General features: G+C 36.6%; 1 protein-coding gene across 4 annotated transcripts; it reads right to left on the reverse strand.

Annotated features, from left to right (window-relative positions):
• Positions 1–1,438: 1,438 nt before the first annotated feature.
• LOC122074819 lies at positions 1,439–14,075 on the reverse strand. Of its 4 annotated transcripts, XM_042639788.1 has the most exons (10): positions 13,628–14,072; positions 10,947–11,045; positions 9,948–10,513; positions 8,553–8,754; positions 6,164–6,325; positions 5,857–5,957; positions 4,888–4,956; positions 4,765–4,805; positions 2,113–2,222; positions 1,439–2,006 (listed from the first exon to the last, which is right to left on the reverse strand). In XM_042639788.1, the coding sequence occupies exons 1-9, from the start codon at positions 13,793–13,795 to the stop codon at positions 2,140–2,142; spliced, it is 1,491 nt and encodes a 496-aa protein (XP_042495722.1). In that variant the 5' UTR covers positions 13,796–14,072; the 3' UTR covers positions 1,439–2,006; positions 2,113–2,139. The 4 variants fall into 4 exon arrangements, 3 of the variants coding, with proteins under 3 accessions (XP_042495722.1, XP_042495724.1, XP_042495723.1); XM_042639790.1 differs by lacking the exon at positions 6,164–6,325 and having other exon boundaries at positions 13,628–14,073; XM_042639789.1 differs by lacking the exon at positions 10,947–11,045.
• Positions 14,076–15,752: the final 1,677 nt, after the last annotated feature.

Here is a 15,752-nt window from a genome sequence, read left to right on the forward strand (position 1 = left end):
CTCTCTCTCTCTCTCTCTCTCTCTCTCTCTCTCTCTCACACACAATGATAGTGGGTAGATTGGAGGGGATATATCCAAGCAAGCACTTATTTGGAAACTTGTAGAAAAACAAGAACCTAAAACAATGTAGAGAAAAGAATGAAAATTGCAACCAAATGATCACACAATGCAATTATAATGATTTACACAGTTCAATAAGATTGCCTAAGTCCACGTAAGATGAGTTCTACTTCATTATCAATGGAGAATAGAATTACAGCCACTCATCCTCACACCTCTCAGATTGATTGCAGAGAAAAAAACCTCACTATAAATATATAGTGAAACACTATAAAAGTAATGGGAAAAAAGAGCTTGTCCAGGAGCATGGCCCCACCCCTATGAATGATATTAATTCCATTAAGTAAATATTTTCATTGGCACTCTCATTGGGCCCTGCACTAGTGTAGGAGCCACGCCTCCAAACAGAAAACCTCCCCTCAAAAAAACCGTATAGCCCTAAAAATATTTTCCCAAGAGCTACAGCCCCCAAACCCCCTTGATCCACTAGCTCACAAAGGCCCCAGTAACAAAGAAGATGACGCATAAAGTGGGCCAATTCCTCTGGACCTCAAGCCCTTGAGCCCTTACCTCTAAGTGCCCTTTGGAATTAGCCCACTTATGCAAGACATCATACCCAAACAATTATTTTTCATGTTCTTGCCAGATCTGTATCTTCAAGAAACAGAAAAAGGATCATTTCATGTGCCCAAAGAAGGGGATTGCAATGATGAGGCATCAAGAACATGCTTCGCATTACCAAGCTGAAACATACTGACAAAGTATCATTGAACTTGCAACTTCCTGAAAGTAAATGACTCTGACAATCAAAACAAATCTAACATGCCATTCTACTTCCACTGAAAGCAATGAAGAGTACTAAATATCCCCGTATATGAGTGGCCCCAAGGATGTAAAAGGAATCGAACTCAGAACCACACGCTTCTTGGGGCGAAGGTCCCTTGCTAATTCGGCTACCCCCTTGGGGTTTCTCTTGAATTGATTTGTATGAAGAGAATGTATTCATTTGTGACATAATAATACGCGTTGGGGAAATGATCAAAGCTCCACCGAGACTCTTATTTTCAACCTTGATTTCATATTCCATGTCATTTGCTTAGGTAAGCAATCACTGGAAATAATCTGAACATCTGCAACAAGGATCAACTCACTGTTTATGGAACCCAGATGAGTAAAATCTCTAACTGATTATGAGGTTGATTTTGAGGCTTCCTCATTTACAATTGATGCTTTGCTTCGCATTCAATTCATCCAAGAGTCATTAAGGCATGAGGGAGTTACAGAAAGTATGAAGTTTAATGCATCAAAGATCGGCTTAGTTGGTGACAACATAATACTCACATCATTTATTTCCTCTCTTTACACCTTTGGCTGAGGATTTAAGCTGGACAAAGGAATAAGATCTCACATTCTCACTTTTATATAGAAAAGCATCAATGGAGAACATAGTATTTTGAATATTTACTGACAAAAAAAATCAACAGAAGTCCAAAGCATGATTTAGTACTGGTGAAGCTTAACCGATCCAAAGGGGAGAGGAAAAGAAACAGTTATAAAAAAGATGATTAGGTAATAGTAATAGTTTCAACTCATAAATCACAGTGTGCTAACTCTCCAATCTCCAGAGGCTCAAGCCTGAGGAAAATTTAACCCATTCATTTGGAGGTTCACTTTCTGGGGCTACATGGAGAGTTTGAATAGGACATGTATAAATCTATATATTCTTTTGTTTCTTCCAAAACGAATCAAAGCTGCTGTCTGTAGAGGAGTACAAGCACTGGCCCCCTTCGCAAGTACTTTGCCTGCAGTTGCATACTAGAGGATCTCCATCCCTTCAGCAAAGAAAGAGGAGCAGCTGATAGTAGACCCAACGTTCCTGGAGCAAGCGTTCCTAGGCTCCACTTTTTTCCAGGTAAAAGCCACATAAAAGTAAATTTCCAGTTAATCTGCAGAATAAGATTTTACTTTAAAATGACCATTTTCCCTGAAACAAACAGAATTAAGTGCAATAAAATAAATAAATACATTAACTAAAAAAGACTATTTCCTTACAGAATATGTGAGGATTGGATATTTAAGTCAAGTACTACTGATGCTATTCATTGGCAGTGAACCACGAATGTGAATGATGTAAAGGCACCAAATCCTTTCAGCAAGTTCACCTGGAAATACATCAATCAGTAAATGTTGGTTATGTTATAGCACCCACGTTATTGGTCTAGCATAAGCGAGGACCATTTATCCTTAAAGTGCCAAAATATTATATGACTCGTGTAAATGTAAATACTAGAAAATGTTAACAGAGAATGTATATGTGCAGATATGAAATTTCAGATGCATATGTATGTACATAGGTGGGTCATTGACTTTTAGTTCTTTTGAATTACCTGTGTATCTTTCCCTGTGAAAACTCAGTATCTGAGACAGATCCACACCTCAACTCAGATATGTCAACCTTGTGTTATCATGTTGTATGAATCATTCACATTTTAATAACCAAGCAACTTGCTCCAGTGAGTCGTACATCTAAAATTTCTTGCATCTTCTTGAGTTATTCTTTATAACTTCATCCACCGTGGCGAAGTCTTCTAAAAAATGAACCAGAAGCTGGACAATTTTCACCCAGCACTTGGCAGTCCGACAATCCACCTCTCCAGCTCAGATGATTGAAACAGTTGAAGCAAAATATAATACGGAAAATGCTTATATTGTATATACAAGTCACTTCTAAAACACAAAAATGGCTCAACTGACGTAATGGTTCTTATAACTGGTTAAGTAGGTATTGGATCAAGTCTGTAGCATTACATTTTTGACCTTTTTTTTTAAATCTTATAAATGATAACAACGTTCCAAAGCCTTATGCTCCATTGACCAGTCAATAGTCCTTGGCCTTTGGACACTCTTGACCAAGGGCTGCATCATTTGGGCCCAGTTGCTGATGGTACAAACAGTAACAAAACAGTCCAACTTCCTGGTCCTATGTTCCACAGAAGCAAGGGCGAGAGAAATTTGATTCCTCTTGGATTCCATGTAAACGAACTGTGTGGCAGAGTTATTGTTAAGAAGATAAATTATCGCACATAGTTGTGAGAAAATGAGCTTCCAATTCCCAATTATATTTCTGCTTGATATACACTGTTATGAAACTTGGGCTAATTGCTTCATGTACAAAGTCCAAAGCAAATCCAACCCTAAGAGTGGAGTAGTCAACCTGCATTCTAACTCAACCAAGAATCAACGACAAGTGTCTACCCCAAGCCTTGATATCATATAAGCTTAAGATAGATCCTGACGAGGATTGTAGGCTAAAATGCACAAGAGACAAAAGGAGATATTGTGGAATTAAGAGTTCTAAGGGCTAATATCCTGATTTTGATCCTTGAAACCAATTCAATACATGACATGGCAATTCTAAATTATTGAAATGAATTGCGGGATATGACATGGAAATCCTATAACTACACAAAACTGGTTCTTTTTTTATTTGGTTAATTATTGGCACAACTATCCTAGTTTTGGGTTCTTAGTGGTCATAGTTACAGTACAAAATTTTGCCAAGGAATTGATTTCAACCCTGGGAAAACCAAAATATGTTGACAAGTTTTACAAATTTCGGCAACCAAAATATGGTGTGATCGATGTATTCCTTTATAGCTTAAAGGAAAATTCTTCAAGACTATGGTAAGACCGGTGATGATGTACGGGGCAGAATGTTGGGCAGTCAAGAAGCGTAACATAGATAAGCTAAGCATAGCAGAGATGAGGATGTTGAGATGGATGTGTGGAAAAACTAGGAGAGATAAAATAAGGAATGACCAAGTTAGAGATTATCTGGGAGTAGCACCGATTCAAGACAAGTTTTGAGAATGTTGTTTAAGGTGGTATGGACATGTCCAACGGAGACTGAGAGAGGCCCCAGTGAGGAGTGGCCATATCCTGATGGGAGGAGCAAAAAGAGGTAACAGTAGGCCTAAAATAACCATAGAGGATGTTGTATGAAAAGACATGCAGAGGCTAGGTCTTAACTCTAGTATGACCTCAAACAGAGCTATTTGGAAGACAAAGATCTATGTTACCGACTGATTGCAGGCGGGATGTTCTTGTGGTGCTGCTTTGGTGCTTTCTCTTTCTTTCCTCTTCTTTTTCTTTTCCCCTCTTTCCTTCTTTATGTTTCTTTTTTTCCGGATCAATATAGCCAACTCTAATTAGTTGGGAAAAGGATAAGTTGTTGTTGTAGTTGTTGTATACCTTTCTAATCCAACCATCTTTTTTGGTTAAAACTTCATCAATATATAGTGCTTACATTTTTCATACATCTAAACCCAAGTTCTGCCAAAATGCTAACATGTTCATAAAGATCCAACATCACATCCTAATATTTAAGCTTAATTACTTTACAGAGAACATAATCCATACAACTCATCCCATTGCTCGGGTTGTTTTAAAATTTTCCACCACCAGCCCAACCCAAAAGTGAAAAATTCCAGGTGAAATCAGTATGACCCCAGCACAAGCTGCAATCCTCAGGTATATCTGATTAAGAAAAATATGATATTTATACTGGCTTGCAGCATGTCATAACATTGTTGACTGGTTTCCCCTTCTTTGACTGCCTAGAGTGTAATATGTAATGTATAACATTTTGCATTTTTATGGCTTTCCCTCTGTGTTTGTGCACGTGCATAGAGAGATTGAACTTACATTCTTTGTGCTCTTTCCCATCTTGGATACAACTACAGCATCTGTGAGACAGAAAGCAGGTAAGCCAGAGAAACAATATGGAAATAATATGATGGAAGCATAGTTGACTTGTCTCTACAGAACCTAATCAGTGAAGAATTTCCTTTTAACTGTGCTTCTATTTCGTTCAAATACAATTTCAAAAGGGTCGACCTGCAAAAAAGAATTATACCCAAATTGAAATATTAATCAAATGCATTTCATTGGATGACAGGAAGAAAGTTAGGCCAGCTGGGTTTTTTAGCAAGTAGCTGATGGTTTAGGAAACAGGAAATTCTAAATTGGCAAGACTGGAATTTAAGACCGGAACTTTGCAGTGGAATAATCATGTTTTGCTCAAGGCTGGAAATTTCCGAGGGATCCAGTCTTTTGTTTGTCAATTTTACTTTATTCAGCATACAACAGAAGTGAAGAGAATATAAAAAACAAGTTAAGCACTAAAGCAAAGGGATTTGGTACCACTTTCTTCAACAAGAAGCTGTATTTGGATTTTCAAACTGTAAATAAATGATTCTATGCCATTTGTTTGAAAACCCTGATCTTTAAACTTCTTTATATAATTTATCATATATGGGGAAAGGCTGGGTACACTGCCGGTGCACTGTAAGCTAGCACCCTCTATGTCTATCTCTCTCTTCCCCGTTTGAAATGACCCCTCTGCCCCTCTTGTACGATGCTCCGCCTTTGCCCCCATCGGTGCAGCCCGCTAGCTTACCACACATGGGCAGTGTGCCTATCCCTCTCCCATCATATATTAACCAGTCAACGATTTGCCTTAACTACCTTGCTTTCACTGAAAAAAAATAAAAGGCACTTCGCTTTCAAATATATGAAAATTCAAAACTCACATCTCTCTCAGGGTTGACAAGCCCTCTTGATTTGAGTTAAACAAATAGAAATCATTTTACTAGCAAATCTAAGACAATTCACAAGTCAAATCTATGCCACGTGAATCTCTCTCACATTTTTTTTATACAGTTCTATACAATATAAACCATGATGAGATGGTTGCCATCCCAAATGACCATTGTTAAGGATGAGAATAAGATGTACCAGGAAGGGACTGCAGCCGCAGGTAGGATTGGTGATAATTTCCATAAATGGTGAAGTTGTCCACCTAACAACCCTGTCAAATGATCGATTATGCCATTTTCCTAGTACAAACAATGATAATCAAAAGAAATGGGAACCATAAGAACCACATTTTGTTACATAAACAAGAGAAAGAATCAAATTTTGAAAAGAAAAAAGAGATCGAGTTGACAAAATTCATTTTCTCCTCCTCTGATTTTGAAAAGGAAAAAAGAGAAAAATGAGAGGAGCTAAAATCCAATTTTCCTCCTCTGAATTAATTTACTACCTCTATTTCCCCTTTAGGATGCAGCAATCGAGATCCTCCGTGGAGCAAATTGTGCACTTCATGATATTGCTTTGAGATAGTTGGGGGGAAATAAGACACAGACATGAGGTGTTCAACTAGACAATTCCATCTGTTTGCAATACACCCTAATAGTGAGAGCTCCTGTTGTAACTCCAATATCATTATCCCTCCAAATTGAACATAGAAAGCAAAACAACTATACAACAACAAAAACTCAGCCTTATCCCAACTCAATGGGGTTGGCTACATGGATCTTTGCCCCTCCAATCAGCTCTATTAGACGCCATACTTGATACTATCTAATCCAAAATCAAATTATTGCACTGCATTATGAGAGATGAACTTTATGAGCATTTTTTTATGATATATAAAGTGTCTATTAAACTTGTTCAAGAACAACACTCCATACAGAGTGATGTAGATAAGTTCTACTCCAAGCGGTACCATCGCAAGAAGGGAGGAACCAGGCCTGTGGTTCCTTGAATGAACCTGTTCTGCTTCAACTGAACCAGCTTTAGTTGGTTCAGGCCAGACCAATCAGGTCTGGGTGTTTTCTGGTTCACCCAAAACCAATCCTAATTAATCTAGTCCAAGCCTTAGTTAAAGAAGGGTAAAAAATAATTAATGCATATGTGCAGAGTTTGAGGAGCATTATCTAGTTAGGTTACAAATATTTTCTGAAATCTTAGGAAATATTATTTCAGTCAATTAGTCAATCCATTCATGGCTGTGCTACTTGTGGAAGACCTTAAAAATGTGCAGTTCATTAAATGGTTAAAGAGTCTAAGAGAATGCTCCAATGAGAGTAGGTCACGTAAATCCTTGAAAATGTGCAGTTCATTAAATGGTCAAAGAGTCTAGGAGAAAGTCCCAATGAAAGTCTAAAACCCTTCCAGCCACATAAAGCGGCATATAAGAACTTTTTGATGAAAGTTAAAAAGTTAAATGAATTTTATGGTTTTATGCCAATAGCTGTGAAATGTAGTGGAGTCTAGTGAGATGTTGGGTGGCTTGGTGAGATGCTAAGCCAGGCCTTGGTGAGAATTCTTGGTCATATCCTTCTTATCTTTGTCTTTTCTTTTGTTCCTGTGATTTTCTGAATTTTTATTCACTTATTTGTTCTAAGTTGTGGTGACAGTTTTGTTGTTGTGTTGGTGGATTTCTGAAGGTGTTTGATTCTTGATCGTAAGGGACAGTACTTAAAATTACTTCAATTTCACAGTTCTCCCAACCTGTGGTTCTTCCATTTTATGTTCTCAGCTCCATGCAATCCTGTCTATTGAGGATTCTGATTTGCAGGGACTGAACAACAATCCTATCACATAGGTTTTATGAGTATAGAGTTCTTTCATATGCCAATTTGGCTATTTATTGTTTTTGCCTTATGCTATTCATTAAATGCTTTGTACATAACATCTTAACTTTTATGCAAATGGAGATCAGTCCATTAATCATCTCTTTCATTTCCTCATATTTTTTCCTTCTTCAGACATTTAAAAAATATATATATCCAACATGAGTTTCTTTTTCTTTTTTTATTGGCTAAGACTCTAGCTTATGAATTGCAGCCATGTTGAACTTAGATTTCTGACACTGCTTCTATGCAGAGAATATTTAATTTTGCCTAATAAAATCGTTTTTCATGCAGTGAATTCACCAATCCCTAATTTTGATGAATCAGTAGTCATAATGAAAAGACCAAAAAAAAAAAATCACCTTACTAAAGTAATTGGTGAAGTCATTGTAAAGGGGTGGCCCCTTCATTACATACAATACCTTCTATGTTTCAATTAGAGGAGTACCCAATAAATCAATAAACAGAATATGTGGAAATTACTAGATTTTTCTCTGCTATTATTTCATATTGTTTGTATACATATTGAGAACTACTACTGCAGGTGGGTACTAAAAGTATGAAGGGTATGGGAAAATTCTATAGATAATTCTCCACCTCCTCTCTTTCATTTAAATTAGATCCTCAATGCAGTTTCAAAACACCCAGTAGAGTTACTATTACATTCCAATGTCTTCTTTTTGCAAGTTATCCGTATTTCCAATGATACTTAAATGTCTTCCAGGTTTAATACATTTAAAATCAGCTATAATTTTAGATGGCTGGTTGCTGTTGCCTAGGTCATGATATGCAAGGGAAAACTTTGTGGCTGACACATTTCCTGGAACCTCGGACTAGATTTGAATGTAGAGAAAAGCTTTAAATTATGATCAATTATTCCATTTTGACAGTAATACCATTCATCTGTGCTCATGAAAGTCTTAAAAGAATATGTGCATACAACTATAAGCATAACAAAATCACATCTCAAGAAAATTCAGGTAAATGCAAATTCAACCCAACAGTAGAACTTACAGTTATTTCAAGTAAAACATTATCACGGTTTTCAGCTGAAATTTGCAGTCGTTCAAACACCTGAAGCCATTGAACCTTAGGAGCAGAAAAAATCAAATTGGCACCTGATACCATTCTGATAGTTTTCTTGTCAAGCAAATAAGAAAGGTTCTTTGATCTCCACCGGCTCCATGCAACAAACTCAACCAACAGACTTTCATCCCTGATTGTAAGGACAAAAACATAATTCACTCCCCCAAGTCTAGCAAGGAAATGACAAACATTGAGAGCAAAACCTCCATTTATTTGAATTTCTATAATACATCATGATCTACCAAAAAGGAAAAAAAAAATGCATCATGATCATGAATGACACAATTTATTGACTAGTGTTATTAGATATTTTCTTTGATGGATGTCACATAATGTTTTGACTACTAGAGATATTAATATCCTTCACCATAAAATATATATATATATATATATGGTGAAGGATATTAAGTTGTCTATTCAAAATAACTTTCCACATCTCTATTCTAAGACATGAAAAAGGCTTTTGGTTTCCCTTATAAGTTTGAATTTGAGCACTTTCTTGTACCTTGATTTGTCAAAGCATCTTTATCCAACCAAATTTTATTTATGCATTGTTCATTTCTTGAGTTTCTTGTCTCTGATTATCATGGCTTTTTATGCTTGTACCCCCACCCCCCGCCCCCACCACGCAAAAAACAGAAATTTTGGTTGTATATGACTGCTAGTTCAATAAATAAATGATCTATATTTGGTCACACAGCTAAATCTAATTAATAGTGATAAATTAAATAATCTGTAAATAACATTGCTTTCTCCAAAAGAAATACAAATTTATGACCCTCTCTGGGAACAGTCTAAGAAAAGCATAGCAGCATTGTCCTCTATAGGATCATATTCACTCAGTCAGGTGATAAGAGAATAGCAATGCAGCCCCACAATAGTGCCAGACTTTTATAAGTCACTTTAATCAAAATAAGAAATAAACAATAACGGTTTCACATGTGGAAATTCCCTACTAAGGCTGCGTTTGGTAACGTTTCTGTTCCAGAAATGATGTTTCGTGTCAAAAACGAAAATTTCAGTTTCTGTGTCAAAATGTCATCTTTTTTTCTTCTTTTTTTTGAACGAAACTGGAACGACGGAACTACCTTTTGTCGTTCTGTAAATTCTCATTTTTTTTTTTCACTTTTTGTTCCAAAAAAACCGAAACACACCATAAATGCACCAAACCCTTTATTCTGTTTTTTCATTCCCATAGAACAAAAAAATCCAGAAACGTTTTTTAAGAATGTTACCAAACGCAGCCTAAGTGTATAGGGAATAGAATGTTACAAACTGTTAGCAAAATGACCTAAAGTGAATGAAGGGGATATCTGTACTTACAGTTGAGAAGTATCACAGTTTAAGCGTTTGTCCAACCGGGTACAATCAGAGCCAACACATTTTCCACACAATAAGGACTCAGATAGTAGATTCAAGCCCATTTCAATTGATGATATGCATGACACTGCAGTCTGCCTCTTCAAAATCTCTTGAATGATTTGCTTAGAATAATCAGCACTATGGCATCCATTTAGCTTAGGACTTGAAACAATGAGAGGGGATCCAGGATCCACACTATCTTCTGCTGCACAAGGATTGCAAACTGAACCACACAGAGCTTGGGCATGACATGGTGAATGATCATTATGATGGGAAATCATTGAATTGTTCACAGAAACCTTCATTTCTGTAACCAAATTTAATGATGTATTTTCCAGCTTCAATTTGTCAAGATACACATTAAGGCAGTCATATTCTCTTTCCTTAAGATCATTAAGATCCATCTCAACAGCTGCAGTCATAAGAGTGCTGAGATGTGCATCTCTTAATGGTAGGGCATGAAATAGATGTTGAAGAACGAATTCTCTAGCTTTACTTAGGTTTGCAGATGACAGATTTGCAATACCCTGCTGTTTCAGAATATAATTAGAGATATAGAAGCTACTGAACTGAGATCACATTCACACTTCTCTTTCTGAAGTGGGTGGAGGGAAGCACTATGTAACAAGGACACAGAAACATGTTTCAGTTTCTGACGTAAATGCAAGGTGTCTAACCGTGGAACACCAAAGAATGTGAATAGTAATTATCTTCTCCCCATAGGAAACCACCAATTTGTGACTACTAAGTTACCTTTTCATGCAAATACATATAATTAGTTTTGCTTTTTCCAGCAGGGAGTCTCTCTACTCCTTCCTGCCCTCTCTCATTTTTCCAATAAAAATAAATAAATCCAGCACTGTTGGATATGGCAAACTCAAAACCATGTGCTCTACTGTAGCATACCTACTAAAAAGGTCAAACACAGAAGGAAATCAAAAGAAATGAATTAATGGTAACCTGAGGGAAATAAGGATTTGATGTCATCGCAAGCAAAGCTGCATCAAGTTCTTTCATTGAGTCTTGATAATCACCTACGCCTCTTAGGCGACTGAAAACCTATACTCATTAACAACCAGAACATTTATTTGTATACAGCAGGGAGAAAACAGTTGTTGCATGAATTCAATAACTTAAAGCCAAATGAATAATTGCATTGAAGTACAAATCACAAGTTTTAGTAAATGTGTTTTTAGAAATACAATGCAAACTCAATAGGATTAAATGATAATATATGAACAGAATGTTAGACCTAGAATATGCAATAACTGAACGTTGTTTCTTTGACTTCTTTGGCTTCATCAGACCAGTCTCAGTCAATTGACTGATCATTTAAACCTTTCCATGCTAAGCCCTACCACAATTACCAATAAGCATAGAAAACTGAAGAAGAAGAACAGCAATGGTACAGTGACCTCAAAGGCTCCTCAAATCATTAGTTTTCAACTGGCTGCCGGGATACACTCCCTATTTGCAAGGCACTAATTGGAAAAACTGTTGTTGCTTACAAGTCCCAGTTGCATCTGATATCCTCTCTTGGCCCATTGTGTAGGACTTTCATAGCTATTTATGGCTTGCCCTAGGTTGTCATCCATGCACACTTCCTCTTTTGGAGGTGGTGCAAGAGTAAACTTCTGAAACGAACCAGATACTCCCCTTGCATCCTTATCATGCAGGAAATTGTGGTTATATCATTACATATATCTCCAAAAAAACTAGTCTTTCAGATTATTGATTACACAATTATATCCAATTTCACGAAATAAGTAACACCCACCATTTGGTTCATTCACAAAGCAATAGATCCTTCTATTTGGAGCTCTTAAATCCAAAATATTTGGCGCTCTTGGAATCTCTGACAACAGAATATTAAGATAAACTTTTGACATATTTTTAACATAATAATTTCGATGAAATAATGAATAACATGGCAACTAATTTACAGATCATGTTCTTTAAGCAATTGTAATCATTTAGATCCATTTTGGAACACATCTTTGAGTCCAAAATCGCGATATTTAATTATTAGAAGATAGTTTACTTCTGAAAACTTAGGCTATCTTACACTGATGATCCCAAACCTGGAAGAAGAGGGATGTGTCAAGTTGGCAAAGAGAAACCTATGGCTAAACCAATGTAAACGTAAACCTGGAGAACGGTAAACTAGGATTCACGTTGTCATACCCCACATGGTCTGAATAAGACTTAGTTGAGTTATTTGACTAACTGTCAAGATCTGATATCAATAATACGTAAACTGGACAGTGTTGCACCCCCTCCCCCGGTGCTGGAGAGGATCCTAATCCTGTTACTGTAAAACTGGCTTCCCATGTTTTCAGAATTTTTTTTCATAATATGAATATAAAATATGCTGCACAAGATTTATGCAGTTCTGAATAAAAGGAAAGACAAAAACCCTGGCTCCTATATTCAGAACCATGCAGAAATGCATGATGCAATGCCATGCAAGAATACCAAAAGAGCAGAATGTACAATTCCTCCTCTTTCCACATTCAAAAGGCTTGCAGGTACTACACATGAAATTCAATCAGATATCCAGCATTAAGTTCCCCTCGGTGATCTCATGGACCTAGCACACCCACCTTTAGATCCTTTCTCTGTGATTTTTTCAACAAATTTGTTGTTTCCATAGTACTGCCTCCTCAGTTTCCATCAACTTTAGTTCAAAGAACCAAAAATGCATAAGAAAAACTAATGAAGCAGATATCAGGAACTAACCTCCGCTAACTATTTTTGGTTAATTTGGCTTTCAGTTGGAAAAGCCTAGTCTGGATTTCTATAAAACTGATGTGGTTAGAGCTTCTGTTGAAGCTAATAATATTTCTTTGAATGGCATGACTACTTGTTTCTTATTCTGACTCCTTTTGTTTACACAGGGTAAAACAGAACGAATCAAGGAGCAGGAAAGTCAAAATAAGGGCAATTATTGACAGTTAGAAACTAAACAGGTCTCAAAAGATTGATAAATTGAAGGTTGAATCTGATTCAAGAGACTAGTTCTGCAGGTCATTTTTCAGGGAGAAATGACAATAGAATGGAGACTTCAGCCGAATCAATTGCAAATACTGAAATTTCTCCTGAACTTGGTTACTTGGATTGCACTTGTAGCTTAATAACATGTTTGTGTTTATAGCTCCAAGTTGCTAGAGGAATTTGCGGATTTGCATGTATGTACAGAGTGCATATATATATCATAACTTCCAATGGAGACCAAAGGCCTGACAATGAAATTAAATTTCATCTTAATTCACGAGAAGAGTTGTCCTTCTGTCCCATTCTATCTTTAAATTGGAGGCAAACAGACTCATCTTTGACCCAGCAGAAATTTAAACAAAAAATAAAATATTGCCTAATGGTAATGACTGTCGCATGCTATGAAAGGATCAGTAAACACCTTATGAAACACATGAACCATGAAAAAATAGGAAAAATGGGAAAAACGAATGTGGTTGTAACAGCGGATCATCCATTCGTTCCTCTGGGTAGATTTCTTCCCCTCCCCCACCCCCCATCTTCTAACTTATAAAGATAAAAAAATTTCCTGAAATTTCCTATAAATCCAAACATCAAATGAGGCATGAACATAAAAAGATTGAAGTAAAAGAAACGAGGATGCTCACATCTTCGAAGAACAGACCCCATTGCATGGCTTTCCTCATATTTTGGGCATCCCAAACAGCAGGAAGACCAGATGATTGGTACCCAGATGCCATAATCAATATATCCACGAACCCTTTAATCAAGTTCAACAGATCTTCCAGGGATATGTCTGGATGCGACCAAACCATTTCTTCCTTAATTCCGTCCAAAACCCAAATTCAAGCTGCCAGGTGGAGAAACAAACGACAGATCTTTTTCTCCTCGTCCCTTCTCAGTTTTTCTTCGAAATTAGAAGAAAAGCAATGGCCAATTGATTTTAAGAGGTAGTGTTAGTAAAAACTTGCTTTTGAATTCGTAGAAAGTTGAAACCTGCAAGGGTGTGCCTGAAAGATATCATGGCTTCTCAGGGATTTTCCCGCCTTTTAATCGCATAAATATTTTCCCCCATGTAATGTGCTACGTTGCACAGTGTGGAATGTGGACTCTATGGTAGACTACACTAGCCTTTCTCGCTTTCAATCTTAAGGCTATGTTTGGATGTCAAGAAAATTAAAACTCTATTTTATAAAAGATAAATAAAAACATAACAAGATAAAAATCATGATAATACATTGGTTGACTTATTATTTATCTCTCTCCACTCGAATTTAATTTTCCTTTTCTTTTCCTTCTTGGCATTCAAATTCCAAATCCAAACATAAGGTATTTGTTAAGTTTGTCTCAAACTCTTGGTTCGTTTTGAAGATTGATCGGCTTCGACATATTTTGGTGGTGACCCAAATGAAAAGTTTTCTGATATCTGTAATGGAAGCAAAGGGGTTGGGCCCAATCTCAAAGCCCATCACTGATCTCGTAGTGGTATGGTTCGATAGGGTCGACTCGCGACTTGGAGTCTATATAATGTACTATTGTCTTGTTGAGAAAGTCATTGTATTTTTTTTATTTTTTTTCAAGCTACGGTTTCAGGGCAAGTTTTCTCGTCGCTAATTGAGTGTAATCTCTATTCTGCATAGTTAAACATCTTCTTCTTTGTTCAAAGAGTAACACACCACAGTAGTGTGTAAATCTCGTTAAATCTCTGCATCATACAGATCATTTATCTATTTATTTTCGTATTTCTTGGTGTTTGATCTAACAGTATTTAGAAGTGGAATGCAAATCGAACTATTTAAAATTAAATCCCAATTTTGATTTTAGAAGGTAAAATTTCATTATGTTCATATTGATTCTAGTTTTAAATTAAAAACCATGAATCAAATAGAATAAAGTGTATAAGGAATTCGAGGAACCTTAAATCCTACTATCATGTGTTTTTGTTATCTTGTGAACAAAAAAATAGTTGAAGAGTATCAGATTTGACATTGTGGGACAGTATCCTCATAAGGTTGTGATTTTGTTCTTAACTCAATTTGTTTCAACAAGTTTTTTCCAATTAAACTGAATCTGAATCGAATCTAACCCAAATTATCAAGATAGCGTGCAAACTCACTGCATAAATTGAACGGGAATCAAATCGAGTCGATTTGGTTTGAATTTTGAAGTTAAGAAAATTATTCTATTAGGTTCAATTTCGAACTTGTAAATATAGTATCTTAAACCGAATCAAAGATGAAACCGAAAAGCTATAAGTGAACCAATTGACACTGCTAACTTCCATTAACCTATTTTGGGACCGTAGAAGCTTGGCTCCGGATCCAAAAGAACCAGGCCGAGGTGTCCAACGTCATTGTAGGATGATCTTATCCTTTCCCTATAAGTATAAGGTCAGGTATAGATTTTTTTTTCTGTGTCATTCCCTTACTCATATTCACTATGGGTCAAGGCCATTGCAACACCCAACACTTCCATACCCCACCTTCCATTTCTCGCTCTTGGTCATAGCAACATTTGTGGCTTTGAGGCCAAGCTTGTATCCAAATGTAAAATGAAATGGGGCAGAGTTTCCTTGCACCCACTGGTGAGTAGGAATCCATTCACTGTGAGTAGTCACCGGGTCGCTCAGCAGGGATGGGGTCTCTCAACTCTTCAATCTTGCAATGAAACTCACCAGGTGGTTAATGGAAACTTCTTCCATATGAAAACTTGTAAGTAGAGAGGCTAGTCTAGTTTATAACTCTTTATAGAGTATGGATTGTGCACCATAAC

Source organism: Macadamia integrifolia, chromosome 3, assembly GCF_013358625.1.
Source record: "Macadamia integrifolia cultivar HAES 741 chromosome 3, SCU_Mint_v3, whole genome shotgun sequence".
Classification (NCBI taxonomy): domain Eukaryota; kingdom Viridiplantae; phylum Streptophyta; class Magnoliopsida; order Proteales; family Proteaceae; genus Macadamia; species Macadamia integrifolia.

Coding starts and splice junctions, on each gene's coding strand:
- LOC122074819 (XM_042639788.1), bottom strand. CDS start 13,795: ATGGTTTGGTCGCATCCAGACATATCCCTGGAAGATCTGTTGAACTTG. Junction 6,326..8,552: donor ATGTTTTACTTGAAATAACT/GTAAGTTCTACT, acceptor GAGTTACAACAG/GAGCTCTCACTATTAGGGTG. Junction 5,958..6,163: donor ATCCTAAAGGGGAAATAGAG/GTAGTAAATTAA, acceptor TGTTTGTACTAG/GAAAATGGCATAATCGATCA.